Here is a 26,667-nt window from a genome sequence, read left to right as displayed (position 1 = left end):
ACATTAAACAGGTATAAACAATTATTTATTTCTATCAAACTGTAATATGTTAAGTAACGATACAAAGAACTAAGCATTAAATTTGAAGAAATATTGAGAAACTTCATTGATTACATTAAACTTAATTTATTGAACCTCTACTAGCATACATGTCTAATCTATTATCTTATTTTCTAGGTACGTAAAAGCTTATTTCCTCCGCGCCCTAAGCAGAAACGAAAATTACGATCTAAAGAGGTTGTTAAGAATGGGGAACTTTCTGATAGCAGCACATCGTCATCATCGGAAAGTTTATTGTCGAATGCTTCGGCAGATAGAATTAGGATAGAATCTAATAAATTCCATGGGAAAAGTTCCAGGTTAAGCGGAAGAACATCCACAGCTAGGGTAACAGATAGCGATAGTGAATCCGACATTTGCATTGACAAAACTTTATCGTTTCAAAAACAATTGAGTGACACTGACAAGACCTGTTCGAAAGTGAAGCAAGATTCTACGGAAAGTAAAACTAAAATTACTCTAAAACGAAAGGTTTCAGATGATTTTAATTCTATTGGTCTTAAAAAACGGTGTGGCAGCGAAGAAGTTTTACCAGCCAAAATTGATAAAGTTCAACAATTGCAGCTGGATGTTTTCAAAGATTCTGGCTTTAGTTCATCATCAAGCCAAGAACGTACACCAACTGAAGAAGAAAAAGGTCTTTTCGAGGAAACTTCTTCTCAGGAGACAATAGAATCCACTCAAGATGACTGTCACTTAGTTGCAAATCTTGATAATGCGAATGTTCTTGAGCTAAATGCGCCTATACCGAAAGATAGACAGCACTATCCAACACTATCGCAAGTATCATGCATGTCGGCAGACTCAGTGTTATATTCCCGTAAAAAGGAAACATTATTTGATGATAATAAAGCAAGCTTGTTGCGGGAATCACAATCGTCGGACTTAAGTACTTTTTTGAACAGTTCGGAAAACAATCTAGGCTCATGCATGTTTTGCTTATCTGAACCAAAAAACAGTGTTTTTGTTCACAGTAATTTTGTGCATTTGTGTTGTTGTTATAAATGTGCAATGAAAGTGTGGAAACAGCGCAAGTCTTGTCCAATTTGCAACTGCAAAGTCAAAAATGTAATGAAACTGTTTGTTCATTGAAAATGAGTGATATCTGGCTGTTTTCAAAAGGGAAGAGACATGATTACGAAGACTTTGAGAATAGAGTCAGTTCTTAGTGGCACGTGCTCATAACAAAAAATCGAATTCAAATCACGGGCAGGGCAAAATTACATAAAGCTATTACCCCACAAACTTATGTGGTACTGTTATTGTCATGAAGATCGTTTAACGTTGTCACTAGCAAATGTCAGACATAAAGGGTAATGAACAAGGGATTAAGCGAGCGAACACGACACATCCAAGAGTCCTTTCGTGTACTTTTACATTTAGTATTTTTGAATTACGAAGTGTGGCTACTATACAGGGTGTTAGGTTGATGAGTGCATTTTTTTAAGGGGTGATAGAGGACCATAAATGATGAAAAAAAAAAAAAAATGTTCTACGCATATGGTCAAATCTCAACCGTAACGTAGTTATTGAACTTTCCATGTTTTGCTGAACTATGCTTGCCTTAAACTGGCTATATTGAAAACGATCAAACTTATCGCAGTTTTTTAACTCTCATTCGAAAGATTATTAAATTTTGTATTGCGCATTTCCCACCCCACTGGACGGGAGCGGGACATTTGGCATAAAGTCATTTGGCATAAGGTCGTTTGGCATAAGGTTACTTGGCATAAAGACATTTGGCATAACGGTCATTTGGCATAATGGACATTTGGCATAATCGAAATGCACCCTTCTTTATTATGCCAAGTATCCATTATGCCAAATGACCGTTATGCCAAATGTCTTTATGCCAAGTGACCTTATGCCAAACGGCCTTATGCCAAATGACATTATGCCAAATGACACAGACCCCCACTGGACCCCTATCACAGTTAGTGTAAGTGCGGGATCGTAGATAAAACTTATGCATTACAAGGTGCTTAATAAGTGCGCAGAAGACACCGAAACGATTTGATGCAATATCGCAGTTTTATTCACGATCCCGCACGTATACAAACTGCGAAAGGGGTCCAGTGGGGAAGGAAATGCGCAATATCAAATCAGATCTTTGAACCTGTTTATTCTGTTAAAAAGCTTTGTTTTTTAGAACAAAGAAGTTCAAAAGTAGTTACTTTGACCTGTTTTTTGTGAATTATCTTTGAAAAATGCGTGTGATAAATTAGAATTCTCCGTTAGGCAAAGTTGTGCTCCTTATTTCGCTCCATAATACAACTGAAGCCTCGTTTTTGCGCACTGTGCCTCTCGACTCTCGAGTTGAGATTCTCAGTTTTGAGCTTCCCGGCGGGTGGTGAGAATTTGTTGATTCCGGGATTTGGATTTTTTTTATCTGTATTAACGAGATTTTTAGCCCTACACTGCAAAATACCTATAGGGTGCTGGTAATCAGCAAACTTTGCTGATTTTTTGCGTGCTGATTGCATTTAGCAATACAAATTAATGAGTATCAGCAATTATTTTTCGACTTGCTGAACCATCCAGAAATTTTGACAGTTGATCAGCAACTTTGTGCTGTTGCTGAAATTCAGCAATTTCTTTTGCTGATTTTTTTACGTGCCGGAAGCATTTTTAAAATTTTGGTGTGTAGGCTAGTTCATCTCGGGACCTACGCTGTACTTCCCTTCCGAAGGAAGAACTCACATTTTGTGAGTATGTCAGGAGTGGGATTCGATCCCAAGTCCTCGGCGTGATAGTCACGTGTTCTAACCCATCCAACCAGCTCCGCTCCTCACAGGGATTTGGAAAGAGTCGAGAGACACAGTGCGCAAAAACGAGCCTTCAGCTGCGGCTGTAAATTTGTTATGCAAAATGCGACGTTTAGATTAAAATTGCAAGAAAACTACAAGAGCTAGAACATTGATTTCAAAGAACAAAAAACATTAAATTTTGCAACATTTACAGCTATATTCGAAATTTCAACGATTAGTTTTTGTCAGATAAGGTTCAAATGAGGATTATACGTCAAAATTACACATTGATTGCGCTTATTTTACTGGATTTGGTGACAAAATGCTTAAGCTGCTCATTATGCCCCGCCTACCCCTATTTCACGACGTAAATAGTTATTTATGTAATGAGTTGCAAAAAGTTGATTTTTTCAGCACGAGTCGCTGAAAAAATCGGGTTTTGCAACGAGTTCCATACAAAGATTTATGCAATGATTTTTTTCATAATGCAACCCATTTGAGTTGCATAATGTTCATAATGCAACTCAAATGAGTTGCATTATGAACATTATACAACTATTTTTCATTATGCAACTCATTTCAGTTGCATAATTTACCAGTTCGAAAAAAATGGCCATTATGATACCAAAATGAGTTATATAAAATATAAATTAAGATACTAAATTGCATAAAATATTTTCTGCGGTGATGATGATTAGGTTCCTGAGTGCAAACTTTTAAAAGGGTGATAGAAGACCATGAATAGTTCTACGCATATGGTCAAATCTCAACCGTTACGTAGTTATCGAACTTCCCATGTTTTTTACTCTTATTGCCTTAACCCTTTGGAGCCGGAGGGGTCATATATGACCCCGGCGATGAAACCGAGCATAACAAACGTGTTCGACACCAGCGAGGTTGCGTCGACAGCCGCGAAACAAATCGGCTCAAAAGGTTAACTGGCTATAACTTGAAAACGGTCAAACTTATCGCAGTTTTTTTACCCTTATTCAAAAGATTATTGAATTTTCTATCAAATGTTAAATCCTTTCAACTTTCACTATGGGAGCGCCCTTGGATGAACCAAATGTCAAAACCACTTTTTATTTTCATAGAGCTTCTATGAAAAGAAAAAGTGAATTTGACGTTTGGTTCATCCTAGGTGAACCACTTCCCCTGGTCTATCGGGTTGCGCAAAACGTTGGCATAACTGATCGTCCTAACAACAGTATTTTTTTGCGAATGAATTTGTCATATAAAGAATGACTCAGTCCATAACGTAGCCTATGTGCAACTTAACTTGTTTAACCCTTCAGGACGCGCGTCGTTGTAAAATGTACAACGCTGTGAGAAACCCCGGCTGGTCGTAGGGTATGTGTGCCATCAGTAATCTCACGCTCCCATATCCATCCTATTCGAAAACAAGCGATTACGGCACCGATTGATTCCGTTCTTTTTATTTTCATGGGTGCTCACTTCTAACAAAAAATGCAAAAATAAGAAACAAAACAAACAGCGCTTTAATCCTTTGTTTTTCGTAGGTTGAAAATGGGAGCCACATGCCTAATAAGGGAACCAATACCCTATATAGCGCGAGCGCGGTGCCGTTTCAGCTGTTTGATGGCGCGCGTCCTTAAAGATTAATCGTGACTTATTTGAATCTTGACCTATCTTGTCATTACCAAATATGTTTAATTGGTCGTGGCCTTTGCTAACCTTCTATAAGGCCTGTAGTACACAAGGTCAAATATTTGACAAGGAAAGAACTCAAGAAACAACATCAGTCTGACACTAGGGTAAAAGCTCCCTTAGTGGAGGTAGTATCAATAGTGGTGGTAGTGGCAATTCAGTACTTTTTCTACCAAAAAGCTCTCAAATGACATTTTGAATAGATGCATTATACTTGATTAATAACACTAATTAAGTTTTGAATTTAGGATTTGTCGAAAACCCTATTTTAAACAATTATTTTCCTTAACCCTCTAATACCCAATCCCGCCTTTAGACGGGGTATAGTTTGAGCATTTTTGTAATTTTTGTTTCATAGAAAATCATTTTTTTAATATTTTTGGCTGATATTTAGGACTGTTTTGTATATCTCAAAATAGTTTTTGGTGTATTTTAAAGCGTATTTACATTTTTTAAAAATCATTGAAAAATTGATGTTTTAGTCACCTTTTAGAAGTCATTGTTTATTTTGTATTGAATCGCTACAATTAACATATTTTAAATTTTTCCCAAATCATTCTATCCTTGTTTAATAGTTTAAGGAAATCGAATACACTCTAAAATTATTTTCCTTAAAATTACACGGAAAATAAAATTTTCAGTGAAAAAATTTTTAAATAATAATATTTCAACAATAATCATAAAATCTCAAAATGTTTTTATCTCAAAAAATCCGTTCCCCAAATTGGCTTCCAGGAAAAATATAAAAGTGTGGGGATGTTCAAAAATAAAAATTAGAAAAATCAAAAACTAAAATTCACGATTTCGAGAATTAAAAAGAATTATCTTCCAGAACATGTTTAAATCGATTTTAGATGACGAAAAATGATATTTAGATCAAAATAAAAAATTTGGGTATTAGAGGGTTAATTTTTTTGCTCCTTTGCACCTATAGTGGTGGTAGTGTTCCTATAGTGGTGGGTCCCATAAGAATTCAATGGGATGCGCCACTATAGGAACCAAAGTTAAATTTTACCACCATTACAGGAACCGTGTACCAATAGTTCACTCAGCCAAATAACCTTAAGATTTCCATAAGGCCCAACTTATGAAACAGCCTTTAAATAATTCATAATGATTCGGATGAATCACGGAGACAATTTTCGTTCGTTTGACTCAAACTCAATTACATATTGATTTCTACAATACCCATTGAAGAGCCCCCCGTTCCGCCGTCGAGAACATAAACAAAACTCTCAAGTTCCAGCTGCATCACCAAACAAGATTTCCTCTTGCAAAAAAGGCAAGTTTCAATGGACTACCCGCTTTGCGCGCAGCCACAGTTGATCAGCAGGAGTAAATCAATTTAATTTTGTATGGCGAAATGCATCTAAACTTGAATTACTTGAAATACAAAGCTTTTCCCGAAAAAATATTTGGTAGGCTTAATAGTGGTCACCATTGTGCACAACCACTACCAAATATTTTTTCGAATAATGTGTTCCACTTCGATAAATTTGCCTTTAGATGCTATTCGCCATACAATATTTTTGCGATTTACTTTTAGCGATTTTTCGCGCATAGAAGCTAGCGCCACATTGGTCGATGCGGAGAGTAGGAAAACAGGCGATGCAGGTAATTAATTGAAAGTGCCACGCGGGAAGTAGATTTTTCTAGAGAAGGAAATAATTTTGTAAATTTAATTGGAAAACAAATATATCCGTAGGGCCGACCTGCCACAAAAAAAAACAAAAAAATTTACATTTGTTTCTAACATAACCAGTCAGAAGATACATGTTTGTTTCAAAAATGGATTGAATTTGCTTCAAATGTGACGTTCGACTTGCTCCAAACAGTTTTATTTTTGTTGTCAGAACAAATTGACAATTTATTTGAGTTTACCTGAAATATTCTTGATTTTACCATGCTTTTTTCTGCGTGATTTCATAAGGTCACTCTATGACGTAAAATCGTCTCACAGCTTGGCTTTTATTCATGTTTAGCAACATAGTATTCTCAAGCGTCGGTAGCCGTGTGGATAAAACACGGGCTCGGTGATCCCGACGTACATGGATCGAATCCAGTCTGCTTCATTTTGAGATTTTTTGTTCTTTTCATAAGTCTATCTTATGAAATTTGTCATAGCAAGCACGATCAATTTTTATAAGGTTTTCTTATGCCATGCATAAGAATAAGTTATAGCAAATTTTCATAAGGTATTCCGATTAATTTCGCTAGTTTTTTTCGCTGAGTGTTGGTGCAAGCAAAAACTTAAATAAACGATGTTTTTTTACATTTTTCATAGCCAATTTAAGTGAAAAACTACCGATTAACGTTTTTAGACTTTTTATTTTGTGGTATTATCAATTTTATTCAATTATTTTCCTACAAGGATCTACTAATTGCACCACTATTGGTACATTTACCATAATGAAAATTCAATCGAGTCAAATAAGATGTTTAAGCATTGGTTTCTTTTGGACAAATATTTGACCCTGTGTACTAAAAGCTTAAGCCTTTGTGCAACAATCGACCAAATAATGGACTACCCGCTTGGCGCACACATACAGTTGATCAGCAGGAGTAAATCCATTTTATTTTGTATGATGAAAAGCATCTAAACTTGAGTTACTTGAAATAGAAAGCTTTTACTGAAAAATATTTGACAGGCTTAATAGTGGTCACCTTTGTGCACAACCACTACCAAATATTTTTTCGAATAATGTATTCCACTTCGATAAATTTGCCTTTAGATGCTATTCGCCATACAATATTTTTGCGATTTACTTTTAGCGATTTTTCGCGCATAGAAGCTAGCGCCACTTTGGTCGATGCGGAGAGTAGGAAAATAGCCGATGTAGTTAATTCATTGGCGACGTAATCAGCCGATTATACCGATTTATTTCCCGTTTAAGTCGAGGGAAAAGTAGAAAAGATATTTAATGGGGTTGTTTATTTCGGTTCACTTCTACTTCCCTTCCTGAAAAGGACGTCATTTTTATGTGAATATATCGGAGATGGGTTCCAATCCCCTATGAATAACTGCACGAATATATACTGGCCAAGGTTGCGATCATTCATTTGCAAAGATTTACATTCATTTGCTATTATCTCAGTTCAGAAGCATGCTATCGAAAAACAATAGGGGGATTCACTAAACAGCGTAAACTGATTAAACTGATTAAACGTCGCGATCACCAAGGCAATCTTTGATTATTTCATTCGCAAAATCGTGAAACATTTCAAATAAGCGGAAAATCATGGCTTACGCAGCAATTTAATCTGTTTCGTGAGTACCCCTAATGTATAAGTGAATTTCACCTTGTAGTTTTATCTGATAGTTTGCCGAATAACATTGGGTTCGCAAACGTATACCAAAGTCGTGAGTGAGCTGTGAAGGCAACTCTCCACGCGGTGAATGTAAATTTCATTCACGCTGTGGAAAGTTGCCTTCAAAGCTCGCTCACGACTTTGGAATGCGTGTGCGACCCCAATGTTATTCGACAAACTTTTAGATAAAACTACAAGGTTAAATTCATCCATACATTATTTTTCGATAGCATGCTTCTGAACTGAGATAATTAATTACCTGCATCGGCTGTTTTCCTACTCTCCGCATCGACCAATGTGGCGCTGGCTTCTATGCGCGAAAAATCGCTAAAAGTAAATCGCAAAAATATCGTATGACGAATACCATCTAAAGGCAAATTCTTCAAAGTGGAACACATTATTCGAAAAAATATTTGGTAGTGGTTGTGCACAATGATGACCACTATTAAGCCTACCAAATATTTTTTCGGGAAAAGCTTTGTATTTCAAGTAATTCAAGTTTAGATGCATTTCGCCATACAAAATTTAATTGATTTACTCCTGCTGATCAACTGTGGCTGCGCGCAAAGCGGGTAGTCCATAGCAAATGAATGTAAATCTTTGCAAATGAATGGTTGCAACCTTGATACTGGCCCGCTTACTCTCACACGAAATTTGACGTTTGAGCGGTGTCGGCACGGCTCAAACGTTAAATTTCTCGTGGGAGTAAGCAGGCCAGTATAAATTCGTGCAGTGGACCATACCACCCGCGAGATGTTGCAGTGAATAATATTTAAAAGAAGTATTAATACACGCAAAAACGGCTACGCTCAAAAATGTGTTCGGCATGCACATTTTTAGTAAACATCCATGCCGCACAATGGCTGTGTTGGAAACACACACTTTTTGAAATTGCTCGTACGCTCACATGAGCATGTATTTTGCAACAATGGACTACCCGCTTGGCGCACACCTACAGTTGATCAGCAGGAGTAAATCCATTTTATTTTGTATGGTGAAAAGCATCTAAACTTGAATTACTTGAAATACAAAGCTTTTACTGAAAAAATATTTGGTAGGCTTAATAGTAGTCACCATTGTGCACAACCACTACCAAATATTTTTTCGAATAATGTATTCCACTTCGATAAATTTGCCTTTAAATGCTATTCGCCATACAATATTTTTGCGATTTACTTTTAGCGATTTTTCGCGCATAGAAGCTAGCGCCACATTGGTCGATGCGGAGAGTAGGAAAACAGCCGATGTAGTTAATTCATTGCGAAAATTTCGCATTTAATGGCAACCTCTCTGGGTTTATAAAACACCTTCAAATACCGAAAAACATTGATATTTTGCAAAAATGTGAGCGTACGAGCAATTTTATAAAATGTGTGTTTCCAACACAGTCATTGTGCGGCATGGGTGTTAACCAAAAATGAGAGTTTTTATTTTAGAGAGTAGTCCTGTGTGTAAATGTCAGAAGCGATCAAACGTGCTGCCGCAGAGATGACGTTCGTAAATGCAAAATAAAAATGTTTGTCTAGTCAAAGCAAAAGCCTCAGCATAAACATTTGCTTTTATGTAGAAGCTGTTCAATGTCGACAAAAATAAATTAAAATATATAACTTGTAAATTTTATTCATCACTATTTTGTACAGTAATGCAGTCAAACGCATGACGATCTGCTTCCCATGGAAATGTATATTTTGTAAATAATTTTGTTAAATTATTAACTTATTGAATTTTGCCAAAAAGTGCAATTCCCAGATTTATAACGATTAAAAAAAAATGAAGCAAAAATTGAAGTGAGATAAAATTATTAATAAAATTTATTTCCAGGTATCAAACATTTGGTAGTATTTATTTTATCCGAAATCTGAAACATATCGGGATGGGTTCAACTTTTAAGCCAAAGGGCGCTGCCCATAAACTACGTACTCATTTTTGGTCATGTCAAACCTGTCGAATGGGCAATGCATTCCTCATCTATAATTAGTATAATTATTATTTAATTACCCTTTATTCCTCTTTGTTAACCCTATCTTCAATGCTCATACTTTGATCCCTTGTTGACGTTTAGTCATTTGAGAATAGTCCGTTTTACGAGCCGATTTTACGAATGAATTTTGACAGAAGGTAGCGGCCAGTAACCCGCGAAAGTCAATATCATCATCAACATTGTTGTCACTTCGTAAAATGGCTCATAGAAAACCTAACCGAATAGATGTGAAACCGTATTCGCTGAATAAAACACGTTTAGTAAGGGTACGGCCAGAGTGGACGCGTCACGCGACGCGGTTTTCCCATACGATTTGACAGCTCCTTATTATTGATTGTTATTCCTCTGCGTGCAAATTTCCGCGTCGCGCCGCGTGACGCGTCCACTCTGGCCGGCACCTAATGGACTCCGCTTGGCGCACACCCACAGTTGATCAGCAGGAATAAATCCATTTTATTTTGTATGGTTTTTTTTTTGTTTTTAATAATGTGTATTTTAACTTATAGCTAATTCTACACTTATTTTGTATGGTGAAAAGCATCTAAACTTGAATTACTTGAAATAGAATGCTTTTACTAAAAAAATATTTGTTAGGCTTATTTTGTTTTACTTAATCGTTTGTTTAAGGCTCATGCGCCATCAGGCATAACGGAGCCGAATTCATTTTGATACTTTTTTTTACAATTTCGTATTTGTGACTTATCAACTAGGTTAGCTTAGGGGAACCGTAAAACTCGCGGTTTGGCCGAGGTTAGAGGGAACAATAAAGTTTGAGGAAGGGATGGGAATCTGGGGCTTTTCGTTGATTCTCAGCAGCATGGCGTGACGTAGTTGCTGCTGGTCAAACGTAGAGTGGACAAACAACCTGTAACGATACAAACAAACGGGGTTCGAAGGGACACGAGGTGGACAAGTGGAACAACAAGACGGGGTATCAAACGCAGACTTCAGCTTGTTTCAAGAAGTCGTACACAAGCTTCAGGTACATAAGATCAAGTTTACCCAACACATCTCTAATGTCTTCCTTTTCTGGTTTCCCTCGGGCCCTGAGGGATGCACATAAATCGGATCTGGCAATACCGTATTCGGGACATTCCCACACAACATGGTTGATGTCTTGATATCCAGCACCACAGCTACAGCGATTGTTATCTGTGAGCCCTATTCGATAGAAGTGCAAGCCCAGAGAGTAGTGATTGGACATAAAAGTCGACACATTATCTTGATAAAATCTCGACCCATGTCCATCCCCTTAAACCACGCCGTCTTCGATACCTGTGGGAGAATGGACTACCAGCTTGGCGCGCGCCCACAGTTGATCAGCAGGAGTAAATCCTTTTTATTTTGTATGGCGAAAAGCATATAAACTCGAATTTCTCGAAATAATTTGGTAGGCACCAAACCGGTCATCATTGTGCACAACCGCTACCAAATATTTTTTCGAATACATAATGTGTTCCACTTCGAGAAATACGCCTTTAGATGCTATTCGCCATACAATATTTTTGCGATTTACTTTTAGCGATTTTTCGCGCATAGAAGCTAGCGCCACATCGGTCAATGCGAAGAGTAGGAAAACAGCCATAGCTTTTAATTCATTGAAAGTAACCACCTGCCCAATGGACTACCCGCTTGGCGCACACCCACAGTTGATCAGCAGGAGTAAATGAATTTTATTTTGTATGGTGAAAAGTATCTAAACTTAAATTACTTGAAATAGATAGCTTTTACTGAAAAAATATTTGGTAGGTTTAATAGTAGCCACCATTGTGCACAACCACTACCAAATATTTTTTCGAATAATGTATTCCACTTCGATAAATTTGCCTTTAGATGCTATTCGCCATACAATATTTTTGCGATTTACTTTTAGCGATTTTTCGCGCATAGAAGCTAGCGCCACATTGGTCGATGCGGAGAGTAGGAAAACAGCCGATGTAGTTAATTCATTGTGCAATCCGCGCGTCTCCAGTTAGCCTAGTGGTTAAGGCTATGGATCGCCCACAGACAAACAGACGTAACACCTCGAACATTTTTCGATTCAAATCATAGTCACGGAAACATATTCGCGCAATACTAAAAGGACTGAGTTTGGCCAACCATCAACTAGGTGGCGGTAGTGGGCAAACGTCAAACTCGAACAAAAAAGATGTGAGCGCCACGGGTGGTCAGTTAGCCAACTATTTTTTTTTTTTAAATAGACCGTTAAAACGGTGTACGATGGGAATGGACTACCCGCTTTGCGCGCAGCCACAGTTGATCAGCAGGAGTAAATCAATTAAATTTTGTATGGCGAAATGCATCTAAACTTGAATTACTTGAAATACAAAGCTTTTTCCGAAAAAATATTTGGTAGGCTTAATAATGGTCACCATTGTGCCCAACCACTACCAAATATTTTTTCGAATAATGTGTTCTACTTTAAAGAATTTGCCTTTAGATGGTATTCGCCACACAATATTTTTGCGATTTACTTTTAGAGATTTTTCGCGCATAGAAGCTAGCGCCACCTTGGTCGATGCGGAGAATAGGAAAACAGCCGATGTTGTTAATTCATTATCAGAGTGTTACGTCTGTTTGTCTGTGGATCGCCAATCCGGAGACGGAGGGTTCGATTCCCGTTCCGGTCGGGAAAATTTTCTCGACTTCCTGGGCATAGTGTGTACTAACTATGTTATCGGGGAGGTCATCCGAAGCGTTCAACTCCGTGGTTGCGATACGAATGTATTTTATTCAAGTCTAAGAAATCTATTGAGCCTTAATTCTGAGCTACATAATGAATTAACTACATCGCCTGTTTTCCTACTCTCCGCATCGACCAATGTGGCGCTAGCTTCTATGCGCGAAAAATCGCTAAAAGTAAATCGCAAAAATATTGTATGGCGAATACCATCTAAAGGCAAATTCTTCAAAGTGGAACACATTATTCGAAAAAATATTTGGTAGTGGTTGTGCACAATAGTGACCACTATTAAGCCTACCAAATATTTTTTCGGGAAAAGCTTTGTATTTCAAGTAATTCAAGTTTAGATTCATTTCGCCATACAAAATTAAATTGATTTACTCCTGCTGATCAACTGTGGCTGCGCGCAAAGCGGGTAGTCCATTGGTTTCACAGAGACAAATCGAGAGAATGAGAGAATCGGTAAATAGGAGGCGCATGGTAACATCGATATGCGTTAAAATTATATTGCAGTTGACAACCCGTCGATAAGTGAAATTCGAGAATCATTTAGCCTGGGAATATTGAGCTTGGGGAAAGAGCATCGTTGGCGGTTGCAACATGGGCTGTTGCACTTGGGTGTTCTTGTCCACGTTGCAAGACCTTGACGATGGGAATTATTGTTGCTGTGCCACATCTGTTGGCAATATGCAACTCAACTAATTTATGCACTACATCTCCCCCCTTTAAGGAAAATGATGATCGTAGAGAAATCATTTGAATTTTGAAGTTAATGTTACCAATCACCTTCTATGTTTTAAAAATTACAATGCAATTTTGTGTAACGTAGTTTGTTTGTTAAAGTTTGACAATTCTATTTTTATGCACTGTTTTTTGTTCGTTTGTTTCACAATTTTTGATTTTTACATTCGGGTGGCTTATTGCTATCACTTCAAAAGGTCCATTATAAACCTTGTCTAATTTTCTATTGTTTTCTGTTTTTAAAAGTATTTTTTCTCCTAATTTAATATGGGGTTTGCAATTTCTGCTTGTTAAGCTATTCTCCTATATTTAGATTTGACTAATAGTTCTTTTGCCTTATTTCCTACACATTGCAATTTAAATTTCAGTTCTGTATAATAATTATCATAGTTATAAACTGGATCAATTTTTGAGGGGTTCACTAGACTTCGAGGATAATTTACCAAATTACCAAAAACTAATTCATATGGCGTGAATGTATGCTCAGTGTTGGGAGTAGTAGAAAGTATAGAATTGAAGCCAAGAATCCCAATCATCGAGTTGCTCGTTAATGAATTGTCGAAGATATTCATTAAAGCATCGATGATTGCGTTCAAGGGCGCCAACTGTTTGGGGGTGGTAAGCTGTAGAAAAATTGTGGTTAATTGACAGTAGTTGACATATATTATTGAACAGTTCATTTTTATATTCTGTTCCTAAATCGGTCTTAATTAAAATTGGACATCCGTATATGAGTATAAAGTGCTCAACAAATGCTTTCGCTAATGTTTGAGCTTGCTTATCAGGTATAGGTATAGCAATAACATACTTCGTGAGATCACATTGTAGTCTTAATGCATATCTATTTCCTTTTTTAGTTTTGGTCATGGGGCCTATTGTATCAATGGAAACAACATTAAATGCTTTCGTGGGTATAGTGGTTTCAATAAATTTTTCTTTCGTATGTACCGTGTGTTTGTTTCTTTTGCAATCAATGCAGTTCTTAACGAACTGGTTGATAGATTTTCGCATATTTTTCCAGTAGTATGTTTTTACGTATTTTATTCAATAATCTTGTAGTACCAACATGTCCTCCAAGTGGGGATGTATGGTTCTCGAGGATTATTTGATTGATGTCATTTTGGTTTGAAACAATGAATTACCTACATCGGCTGTTTTCCTACTCTCCGCATCTACCAATGTGGCGCTAGCTTCTATGCGCGAAAAATCGCTAAAAGTAAATCGCAAAAAATTGTATGGCGAATAGCATCTAAAGGCAAATTTATCGAAGTGGAATACATTATTCGAAAAAATATTTGGTAGTGGTTGTGCACAATGGTGACCACTATTAAGCCTACCAATTATTTTTTTAGGAAAAGCATGCTATTTCAAGTAATTCAAGTTTAGATGCTTTTCACCATACAAAATTAAATGGATTTACTTCTGCTGATCAACTGTGAGCGTGCGCCAAGCGGGTAGTCCATTATCGCTGGTGTATAGATAATTACGTCGACTTCGTTGTGAGATTGGTTGTATAATGATTTAAACTCTTCAGTATTTATCTTTGAAAAAATAATACTGTTCCTTGCAATGAATTAACTACATCGGCTGTTTTCATACTCTCCGCATCGACCAATGTGGCGCTAGCTTCTATGCGCGAAAAATCGCTAAAAGTAAATCGCAAAAATATTGTATGGCGAATACAATCTAAAGGCAAATTTCTCAAAGTGGAACACATTATTCGAAAAAGTATTTGGTAGTGGTTGTGCACAATGGTGACCACTATTAAGGCTACCAAATATTTTTTTCGGCAAAGGTTTCTATTTTTTAAGTAATTCGAGTTTAGATGCATTTCGCCATACAAAATTTAATTGATTTACTCCTGCTGATCAACTGTGGCTGCGCGTAAAGCGGGTAGTCCATTGCTAGCTTTTTAATATTCAAGTACTTGGCCATTTCGTTAATTGTGTCAATAATTTCTTTAGTCTTTAGTAGATGTGCACATCATTGCAGAAAATTGCGCTTGAGCAAGATTATTTTTCAATTTTTTATGATATATTTTTATTGACACCGTTGTCTGTATCTCATCAATTTCGGTTATCAATTTGGGATCAGTCTTTGGGCTACCGATTTGAGTGACATTGCTTGGTTTACTTCTTGTCATAGACCTTGTCTGTATCGGTAAAACATAGATAGTTTTTAGTTCATCTGAATCAACAATTACACGTGAAAGTGCATCGGCGCCGACATTTAGCTCTCCTTCTACGTGTTCAATGTTGAAATCAAATTCTTCCAAATCAACTCTTATTCTAGTCAATCTTGACGAAGGGTTTTTCATTGTGAATAGATATACGAGAGGTCGATGGTCAGTTTTGACTGTAAACCTCCTTCCGTATAAATAAGGTCGAAAATGGGTGATTGCCCAGTGGATTGCAATTAGACCCTTTTATATAAAAGTTAAGCAAATTATCAGGGATATATTTTTCACTACTTACTAGTATCAACTCTAAATATTTATAAAGCGTTGTAGCATTGGAAAGTTTTTGTGAAAGTGTAGCCCTTTTATAATTTCTAAATGGAGCTTTCTTTAAATTATTTAGTATTTTCGATAACTCCTTAATTATTTTCTGAATTTTATAATCTAGTGAATCAAAATCCATTTACAAATTATAAAGGGTTTTTTATAACTTCTTGTTACCTTATCTTTAAGATGTCCAGATGATCGTTTGGGGACCACTTGCTCCGGTCTTCCAGTGCTGCTCGTACCGTTGCACACGTCATCGACTCCGTATTGCCTGCTTCACACCTGCATCTCGGGTTTCGGTCTGGTACAGTGCACCACGTAGCACTGTGTCGTTGATCGCTGTCTCGTTGTTTCAGTGGTCTCTCGGGTCACTGGGGTCGCTGGATCTTGTATCAAATCTGGTTTTTTGTTTTGAACCGATCACTTTTTCTCCAACAGGAACTTAAATTTCTTCGTGCTCACTTGAGTGTCTATTGCGTGCTCACTTCGTTTAGGTTGGTGAGTGATTTCGCCGCGATTCTTGTGGCACGCCTCTTCTCACGTTTAACTAGCATTTTGTAGAGGGCTAGCACTAATTGAAGAATCAGGAGTCCAATAATAATGTTCAGCTTTAGCTCATGGCTAAGAAAGAAATCTGTATGCACTTCTTGTGTATTAATGATCGTTAGATCATGATCTCCTTCTTGGGAAACTTTTGGAGAGGATTTTTGATTCCCCATGTTTCAATACACTTTCACTTCATAATAGAACTCGGGCGATATTTACGGTTCTTCCTTCGTCTTGAAATCACTCAAACACTTTTTCAAACTTTAACTGAAGTTTCCAACGTTCGCGGACTGAGCCTGTCACGGTCGCCATGTACTAACTATGTTATCGAGGAGGTCATCCGAAGTGTTCAACTCCGTGGTTGCGATACGAATGTATTTTATTCAAGTCTAAGAAATCTATTGAGCCTTAATGGACTACCCGCTTTGCGCGCAGCCACAGTTGATCAGCAGGAGTAAATCAATTTAATTTTGTATGGCGAAATGCATCTAAACTTGAATTACTTGAAATACAAAGCTTTTCCCGAAAAAATATTTGGTAGGCTTAATAGTGGTCACCATTGTGCACAACCGCTACCAAATATTTTTTCGAATAATGTGTTCCACTTTGAAGAATTTGCCTTTAGATGGTATTCGCCATACAATATTTTTGCGATTTACTTTTAGCGATTTTTCGCGCATAGAAGCTAGCGCCACATTGGTCGATGCGGAGAGTAGGAAAACAGCCGATGTAGTTAATTCATTCTGAGCTACATAATTGGTTTCACAGAGACAAATCGAGAGAATGAGAGAATCGGTAAATAGGAGGCGCATGGTAACATTAGAAATCCTCTACATAGAGATGAGCGGAAGTTACATACGTCGATTCGGCAACGCTGTTTGTTTTGTTTACAACAGCTGCCAACACTTGCTACAAAGCTACACGGAGAGACGAAACTACCCAAAAATGAGTTCTTTCCACCCAACTTCGGGGTTGCGTGCGTCAAGCCAATAGATTACCCGCAGGGAGTGCGTTCAGTGCTGGTCAGCAGGAGTAAAATCATTTTATTTTGTATGGCGAAAAGCATCTAAACTCGAATTTCTCGAAATGAAAAGCTTTTATCGAAAAAATATTTGGGAGGCACCCAACCGGTCATCATTGTGCACAACTGCTACCAAATATTTTTTCGATTAATGTGTTCCACTTCGAGAAATACGCCTTTAGATGCTATTCGCCATACAATATTTTTGCGATTTACTTTTAGCGATTTTTCGCGCATAGAAGCTAGCGCCACATTGGTCGATGCGGAGAGTAGGAAAACAGCCAAAGCATTTAATTCATTTTGAGTTGATGGAATCGATGTTTTTGTTGGGTTGTTTCCGCTTGCTTTCATGTGAAAGAAATACCCAATTTTAAGTTTTTTCCACCCAACCTAAATTTTGACTAGGTTGTATTCACTCAAATTTGAGTACTGTGCTAGAAACTCAGTGTTGGCTTGACGCACGGAACTGCAAAAGTTGGGCTGTTTCTCTCTTCACTCTCTGACAACAACAGAAAGGGCGCATGAAAAGGGAGATGAAAAAGAACTCAAAATTGAGTTTAAAAGTACCTAATTTTGAGTTTTTCAGTTTCTCCGTGTAGATGTTCAAACTTTGTGCGTGACTTCGTTGTGATTCAAGTTGTTTTGTTTACATTTTCTAATTATGGTAGAATTTTTTTTTTCAAAATTTTGTTGAAATAGCGGAGAAATCTAAGAAATCTGAAATTCAATGCAAAAGTGATGCGCTAATTATTTCGGCAGAAGTGAAGCAAGAAGCGCAATGGAAGTTTTTTTCGACAAGTGCAGCAACAAAAGTGTCGTCATAAGCATGAGCTTTTGAAAGCAGAATTAATAAATTTTTATCTTTTTATTAAACATACATTGCCGCCAATATCTCGATATTAAAAATAAATAATTTTAATTTATGTAGTTCCGATTATTGCAATACCGTTCAAATGACGCCTTCCTACGAACGATAAGCATGTTCATTTGGCTCACACTTTGACAGTTCTCTCTGCATGATTGGCTCACAATGGCCGCCTCCGCAGATCTCTATAATTCTTCATTACACCAACAAAGCTAGCCATGAAAATGTTTGACAATGGACTACCCGCTTTGCGCGCAGCCACAGTTGATCAGCAGGAGTAAATCAATTTAATTTTGTATGGCGAAATGCATCTAAACTTGAACTACTTGAAATACAAAGCTTTTCCCGAAAAAATATTTGGTAGGCTTAATAGTGGTCATCATTTTGCACAACCACTACCAAATATTTTTTCGAATAATGTATTCCACTTCGATAAATTTGCCTTTAGATGCTATTCGCCATACTATATTTTTGCGATTTACTTTTAGCGCTTTTTCGCGCATAGAAGCTAGCGCCACATTGGTCGATGCGGAGAGTAGGAAAACAGCCGATGTAGTTAATTCATTCACAGGTCATTTTGACAGACCACACATATGCACGAAAAAGACGGATAACATATTCTACTTTATCGATCTTGTTGCCGTCCTTTTCATGCTCATGTTACATCTGTCAAAATGACCTGAGATTTGTCAGTCATTTTGAGGTTAGGTTCGTTGGTGTAATGAAGAATGTAGGATTACTAGGTAACATCGATATGCGTTAAAATTATATTGCAGTTGACAACCCGTCGATAAGTGAAATTCGAGAATCATTTAGCCTGGGAATATTGAGCTTGGGGAAAGAGCATCGTTGGCGGTTGCAACATGGGCTATTGCACTTGGGTGTTCTTGCCCACGTTGCAAGACCTTGACGATGGGAATTATTGTTGCTGTGCCACATCTGTTGGCAATATGCAACTCAACTAATTTATGCACTACAAGTGTATCATTGTGCTTGCCTCACAATATACAAATTCATGCAATGGCAGGCAAAGAAAGCCCTTCAATGAATTAACTACATCGGCTGTTTTCCTACTCTCCGCATCGACCAATGTGGCGCTAGCTTCTATGCGCGAAAAATCGCTAAAAGTAAATCGCAAAAATATTGTATGGCGAATAGCATCTGAAGGCAAATTTATCGAAGTGGAATTATTCGAAAAAATATTTGGTAGTGGTTGTGCACAATGGTGACTACTATTAAGCCTACCAAATATTTTTTCAGTAAAAGCTCTCCATTTCAAGTAATTCAAGTTTAGATGCTTTTCACCATACAAAATAAAATGGATTTACTCCTGCTGATCAACTGTAGGTGTGCGCCAAGCGGGTAGTCCATTATCCAGCTAAATATCTCCCTTAAATATTATTCCTAATGGTATTGGTTATCTTAGAATCAATTACTCAATTTGTATCTACACAAAAAATCCGGAAATTTTCTTGCAGTTCTCTCGAACGATCTTTTGGGACTTACTACAGATTTTATTGCAGGTTTTTTTCCATAATGTTGGTTTTGATTATTTGCACAGATTCGTCAAGAATGCTCGTCTTTGGAACTGTTTCAGGGAACAGGAAATTCAATTCTCGTAAAAAAGTAGTCACCCTGATTGACCAGCAATCAAAGAACTATTTATTCAAAACTTTTTATTCCAATTTAAAAAACTAACCTGTTTGCAACATTTTTAAACTCTTGGTTGATGTTGAAGTTGCATTTAAGGTCATGGATTAATAATATTTAAAATCGGTTTTAACATTAGAAATCATCTTCATCTGGAGTGCAACAAAAACCATAAATAATTGAAAAATGCAGGCCTTTTATGAGTTTGAGTCATCGAAAACATATATTTTTGTATTGGCGCGGATTTGATGACCTCGGCGCGGATTTCAAATGACTTGGCACGGATTTTGCGGTTTCCAAATCGACACTTTTGTAACAGCCCTGAGATTGGATTCCCGATTCCGGAGCGGTTCATCGGGGTTTTTCTACTGGCCGGATTGCCTGAAAGATATCAACCAATGGTCATGGAACTAAAGAACTCGGGAACGGCTATAACAGGTGATCAAGCAATAAAACGATTTCTTCTAGCGTCACCCTTTGAAAACTATGGGAAAATGCTCCAAATTTGGTCAAAACAGTTTAAACGCTTTATCTTTTTTGTTTCAAATTTCTCATCAAAGTTGTCTAAGAACCATTTTTAGAGCTTTAAAAAACGCACATTTTCGTGCGCTGAGAATGTTGCTACGTCATTCCGTTCGAACAATATTGATGATTTTCTAGAAAAAATAGGCACTTTTCAAGTGTTTTTCACTTGAGTTATAAAAATAACACCCCTCTAATTTTTATGTTTGTCCCAACCCGTCATACCATCTTTTTAAAAAACTCACAGTGCTTCGTGCAACTTTTCCACCAGGTGATGGCAGTGTGAACTGGGCGATGGATTTCCATGAAAATCGTTCAAGGTGTTACGTCTGTTTGTCTGGGGCTACCTCTTACACACAACACAATCGGCAGAACAAAGATCAATAAACAAAAAAGTCGATCAAATCAACGTCGTCTGACCAGAGTTGATGTACACGTGCTGTAGTCCCATGTACGGGAGCCACATGGCGAGCGAGCTCCCAGGAGCACTGCACATATTGAGACTGAAAGTTGTGCGCTTCATTTTTCTCAAGATGTGTCTCATGAGCTTCGTCTCATGCGCTGATTAAATTAGAAAATTTCGCGACAAAAACTTCCTAAACGAGCAAGAATTGAAACCTTAACCTTTGCATTGAGAGTCCCTAGTCGTATCGCATAGACCAATCAGGCACTTGAGTTGTGTACGGAAAAAAGTTGTTGATGTTCTTCGTTACCAAGAAGTTGTTTTTCACCTTAGATACCAATAGCTCACGCTGCGCATGAGACGAGCTCCCCGGGAGCTATGTGCCTAGCTCGCACCCACCAGATTTTCGTGAGCCTCCTAGCAGCGCAGCACACTGCGATTTTTAAGAGCTGTGAGACAATTTGGTGGGAGGCTCGCTGTCACATTTATGTACACATGAGCAATCGGAAACTCTGCGTCTGACACGATGACATTAGTCTAATTCCAGCTTTTCGCAAGATTTCAGCCAATTTTGATTAAGATTGGCATAATATTAGTTTATTCGTGTGTGATAAATCGATTACGATACATACATTTATCCAAAACAGCTCTCTTTATGGGAAAGACAGGAATAACAAAAACCGAACCATCTCCCGAAGACGCAATCGTGGTCAAGCGCATTCATTCGACATTTTTGTTCCGTACAGTAGTTTGATTGCTTGTGTTGCGAATGTTGGAGACAAAGGCAGCCGAATATCGACAAAATGGTGTCAAAGACTGTGATCGCTAACAAGAATGATCTCAACTGATTCATATTTGTGGGGAAGTATTCTGCTGATTCATAAATTGTGATTTCCGAAATTCTTCTAGAAAGTCAAAATTTTCACATTTTTTATTATATTTAACGAGCAAAGTGTTCGTGAATGGACTACCCGCTTTGCGCGCAGCCACAGTTGATCAGCAGGAGTAAATCAATTTAATTTGGTATGGCGAAATGCATCTAAACTCGAATTACTTGAAATGGAATGCTTTTCCCGAAAAAATATTTGGTAGCCTTAATAGTTGTCACCATTGTGCACAACCACTACCAAATATTTTTTCGAATAATGTGTTCCACTTCGAGAAATTTGCTTTTAGATTGTATTCGCCATACAATATTTTTGCGATTTACTTTTAGCGATTTTTCGCGCATAGAAGCTAGCGCCACATTGGTCGATGCGGAGAGTAGGAAAACAGCCGATGTAGTTAATTCATTAGAAGTACAGGGGATGGCCAAAATGTTTGGAATAGGCAACTTTTTTTTTCTCTCACAAAAAAGTTCAACAAGCTATAACTTTTCATAGAGCGCATCAAAAAATCTCAAATTTTGACTGCTTGTCAACCTATTATGTGTGCATCATTGGTACAAATTTGGACTCGATTGATTAATATTTCGAAAAGTTAGAACCGTTCGAGTAAAACACTATTTTTCAGACAACTCATTTTTGAGCTGTCATATCTTGGAAACCAGGGAACCGAATTGAATGAAATTTTGAACGTACACTAACAATATGTACCGTCAAGGCACCATTCACCGTGGATCTAAGAGGATTCGGGGCAAATAAGGGCTGTCATTTGACACCAGTCTTATAAACATTGTTGGTGCTGCTTTTAATTGCCTTCATTATAGGTTAAAATTAAAGCAATATCCACAGAAGTAGAAAATTTTTCACAAAATTTGGTGATATAGTACAATTAGTAAAGGGTAGTAGGGTCGCCTAATTCCGTGGTAGGTCACCATTCACCGTGGTAGTAGGGACCCATTCACCGTGTATGAGAAATTTTATTCTACTTTGTTTAAAAATGATCAAAACAACCCAGCCAAGGGAATTTTCTTCATTTAAATTCATTTCAAGTAATAACTTGCAAGATTTTATTAGAAAAACGAATGTTTAAATTTTCGATTTTTTCTAGATATATGGGACAATATGTGGCACGGTGAATGGAGACCATTGATTTTTAGGGTACCCATTTACCGTGCCTTTTTGTTTCAATTAAAAAGTACGAGTAATCGTACTTTCTTGTTAAACTTACGTCGGTAATGCAAAATACATACCTGATATGTGAATTTAATTGCTTCTTGGTGGAATAAAAACGTTACTACATTTAGTTTATCCCGCTTCATGTAAACACACTTTAGTGTCAAAATGATACTTTTAAATGTTTCTAATGAGCGTTTTGGCATGGTAACAATACATTAGTGTTGTATTGGTGAAATTGTCGTATCATTCAATCATAACATGGAATTAATGAAAAAATATTCGAAGGCACACAGTGAATGGAGCCCCCACGGTGAATGGCGACTTGACGGTAAATGCTTCACAAACTATTAAAACATAGGTACTTTTTAAACGTTGAAAAAAGTTATCATGGATTGACACTTTTTGGATTTTTCTTGAAAAAATGTAATTTTTTTACATCAATGTCAATAAAGTTTAGTGTTGATATTCAAAGATTTTCCACTTCTGTTCTCAAGTTATCTCTAATCAGATATATTAGAGCCTATTTAGATTGAAGGAAGAACACATTTATTAATTTTTGTGTGATATTGTAAATTTGACTTATTTTCCTCTATATGGGTAAAAGTTTCAATCCGGTGTAACTTAATGCGCCGTTAGAAAATATTACATTTTTTAACGTCGTATTAAGTATCAATACATTGTGAATAAACGTTAAAAAAATCATTCAATTCGGTTCACTGGTTTCCGAGATATGACAGTTCAAAAATGAGTTGTCTAAATAATAGTGTTTTACCCGAACGGTTCTAACTTCGCGAAAAATTAATCAATCGAGCCCAAATTTGTACCAAAAATGCACATATAATAGGTTGACAATCAGTCAAAATTTGAGATTTTTTGATGCACTCTATGAAAAGTTACAGCATGTTGAATTTTTTTGTACGAGAAAAAAAGTTGCCTATCCCAAACATTCTGGCCATCCCCTGTATATACACAACCTTACTGTTTGATTTTGACCTTATTCAAATATAGGGGAGACTGAGGAGACTTGATCCCTGGGGAGACTTGTTCCCCCATATTTTCTCGGAATCAAAAACTGTTTTCTTCTAGCATATTTTTTTCCAAAACTACATCTTAACAGACGACAATCCCGCATAATCACGAACTGTAAATTTAACGTTTCTCATTCTGTAGATTACTATAAATAATTGTCAATTAACCGTTTTTCAAACTGTCTGAGATAACAGTAAACTAACTATGCCACGTACAGATTTGCCAGTTTGACAAATGGTAATCCGCCAAATAACAATATGTGCAATAGGCGGTTAAGATAGGTTACCATAAAAAATCGCTCGTTTTCTCGAACAAATTTTTCGCAAAACAGTAAAGGATATGGTCAATTTATTATCCAGATTTTCAGACAATTCACTGCATGGCAAATGGTTAGAGAACAGTAAAACAATGCATCTGGAGGAAAACCGTGCACTTTATGGGGTATTATAAATATATGGTTTTCCATAATATTTTAAGCTTATGATATATGGTTCTGCTATATTTGAACCGTTTAAAATAAGAAAACGGTTAGTCGTTCATCGGATTTTTTTTATTCACAATTTCAACGCCCTATTCTGGGCTCGGTAGCACCTGTGATGATTAAAACTAATTGTAGACCTTTCTCCGGTGGGGGCTAATTTCTAACCGCAGGGAACCCTGAATATCCGTCCACAGTAGGACAAATTCTTCCAACTCCGTTTGGGGAACCCCTCGCAGTCGTACGGTCAGGCTGGATCAGGTTCCTTTAGTTGGCTTCAAAATTCTGCAAAATAATTTGCATCCGCTGAAATATTGCTCGTAAAACAAATTTATAAGTTATGCAAAACTTACCCTTGTTTCATCCAAATCGTTCCAAGCGCGTCGAACTGTTTATTGAGGCAATTAATTTTCACTTGATTGTTTACCAAACTTGCGGGCGAAAGGTTGTGATTTTTTTTTTCTAATTGCAAACTGCAAAGTTCGATCGCGGTACAGATACCAATGAAAGCTATTGTTTGACAAACTGTTGAATTTCAGCATGCAGTGAAATGCACATGTGTAAGTGTGTTGCGCAAATAAAATCACAAACCGTTTGAGAAACGGTCATTCTGTATTGCCACCATATCTCCCGAGTTTTCATCCACATACTATTTGACCATTTCTGTATTTTTTGTTTTTTTTTTTTGGTTTTTATTTCTGTGTATTTTAATACCATTTCTGTACAATATGATATGTTGTTACAACTTGGAATGGGCTACATAAACCGTTCTTTACAATTGAATGTTTCGAGATTCATAGTTACAACAGAAAAGCACCTGTTCGTGGTACCGTAACAGTAACAGATAAAGGAGACATACTGTGTGTACTGTAATACAAATTGTATTTCACTATGCGGGAATGTTTCAGTTACAATTGATTTTGATTGTGCATTGCATTATTTTTTAATGGCTTATGGTTTGTTTTCAGTCCTTAGGAATCTTTTAGGCGATTCTGAAAAATCTCAATAATTTTGTAAAAATTGAACCAAATCGTGTGAAAATTTGACAGCACATAGTGTAAATAAAATACTATGAAACGTATTTACTCAAATAAGGCTGTTATATAAATATTTTAATTAATGCAACTTGATATATACAACAGTGACATGGGGAGACTTGATCCCTCGAGGATTACACACACATTATACATGTGAAAAATAAAATTCTATTTGGAAGCCTCTATTTACTCAGAAATCTAGTATATTCAAAGATAAAAGGTGTCAGATAATTATTATTTTACTACACACCATAAACAGAGGGATCAAGTCTCCCCATTTTTAAAATAAAGCATAACCTGAACAATTTAAGGAAATCTTATAATTTCAAATTCACCGTATTCATCAAAAATACAAGAAAACTTGAAATGATAATGAATAGGAAGCTTCTGGAGTTATTTACCCTTTAAATTAAACATGTGCTCAAAAGGGGATCAATTGTGGCCCATTTATGAAAAATACATCAAAAGACAAGCCTCCATAAAAACACAGTTTTGAACAATTTAGCAATAATTTAAAGTCCTTCTGTTGTGTATAAACTTGCAATAGATGTGTATCTTCCATTTTGTACGAAAAACGGATCAAGTTTTGTATTTTTCTTGAAGTTACAGGCAATTTAAGAAAAAGGGATCAAGTCTCCCCAGTCTCCCCTATGGTTTATTTTCTCACTTAAGGGGCCATTAGACTGTTTGTCGTTATGACAAATATTTGCCATTCAAACCCAACATTCATCCAAGGTTGCTATGATTCACGTTGTGTTGGTCATTTGTTGGGCTTGTTGGCAAAATATTTGTCATGTCTAATGGGACTGTTATTCATTTTTTTATGTTGCAAAAACCCTTAGATGATTCATACATGTGGGGTCAGTGTAGTTTGAGATAATAAAATAAACGAGAGGATGCTCGCCTACTTTTTCATGTACGAAATACAAATATTATGGCAGTTCTGAGTACAGCTTGATCAAAATTTAACTGTCAAAATTGGTTAAATATTTGGCATTGGTCAAACGGGTCCAACAGTGAAATGTTAGTTTAAATATCCCAGTATACGTAAAATATTTGTCGACCAATGCTCAAACATCTTAATTGATTCGATCGAATTTTCAAATATGTGACCCTATGTACTGGGATCTTAAATAATTCACGAAATCCAACGCATGATCAAAATCTCATTCGAATTAAAAAACATCCAGTCAAAAACGACCCATTTTTTCGTGTTTTGGGCTGGAAATACTCTTCAGCAAATGTAGATGTTTCAGCAGGGATAGCTCTCAGTTGAACTAAGCTTTTTTTCGTTGCCTCGCACATATTTTACACTGGTGGACAAAGGCAAACGACACTGTCCACACCCGTATCCATACTGTTTC

The 26,667-nt window shown here is 36.9% G+C and overlaps 1 protein-coding gene and 1 long non-coding RNA gene across 2 annotated transcripts in view; one reads left to right on the top strand and one right to left on the bottom strand.

Annotated features, from left to right (window-relative positions):
- LOC109405526 (E3 ubiquitin-protein ligase Mdm2) overlaps positions 1-9,613 on the top strand; it is a 30,582-nt gene extending 20,969 nt beyond the window's left edge. Inside the window, exon 5 of the mRNA XM_019678620.3 lies at positions 178-9,613. Within this exon, the coding sequence (XP_019534165.1) occupies positions 178-1,152 (975 nt within the window). The 3' untranslated portion in view covers positions 1,153-9,613. The remainder of the gene's footprint in view (positions 1-177) is intronic.
- Positions 6,717-26,630, bottom strand: LOC134285368 (uncharacterized). The gene is made up of 2 exons (XR_009996316.1): positions 24,620-26,630; positions 6,717-24,551 (listed from the first exon to the last, which is right to left on the bottom strand). It is a non-coding gene; the product is annotated as an uncharacterized LOC134285368 (long non-coding RNA).
- Between the last annotated feature and the right edge of the window lie 37 nt (positions 26,631-26,667).

This window comes from Aedes albopictus, chromosome 1 (genome assembly GCF_035046485.1).
Source record: "Aedes albopictus strain Foshan chromosome 1, AalbF5, whole genome shotgun sequence".
Taxonomy (NCBI): Eukaryota; Metazoa; Arthropoda; class Insecta; order Diptera; family Culicidae; genus Aedes; species Aedes albopictus.
This window is presented reverse-complemented; position numbering and strand designations above follow the sequence as displayed.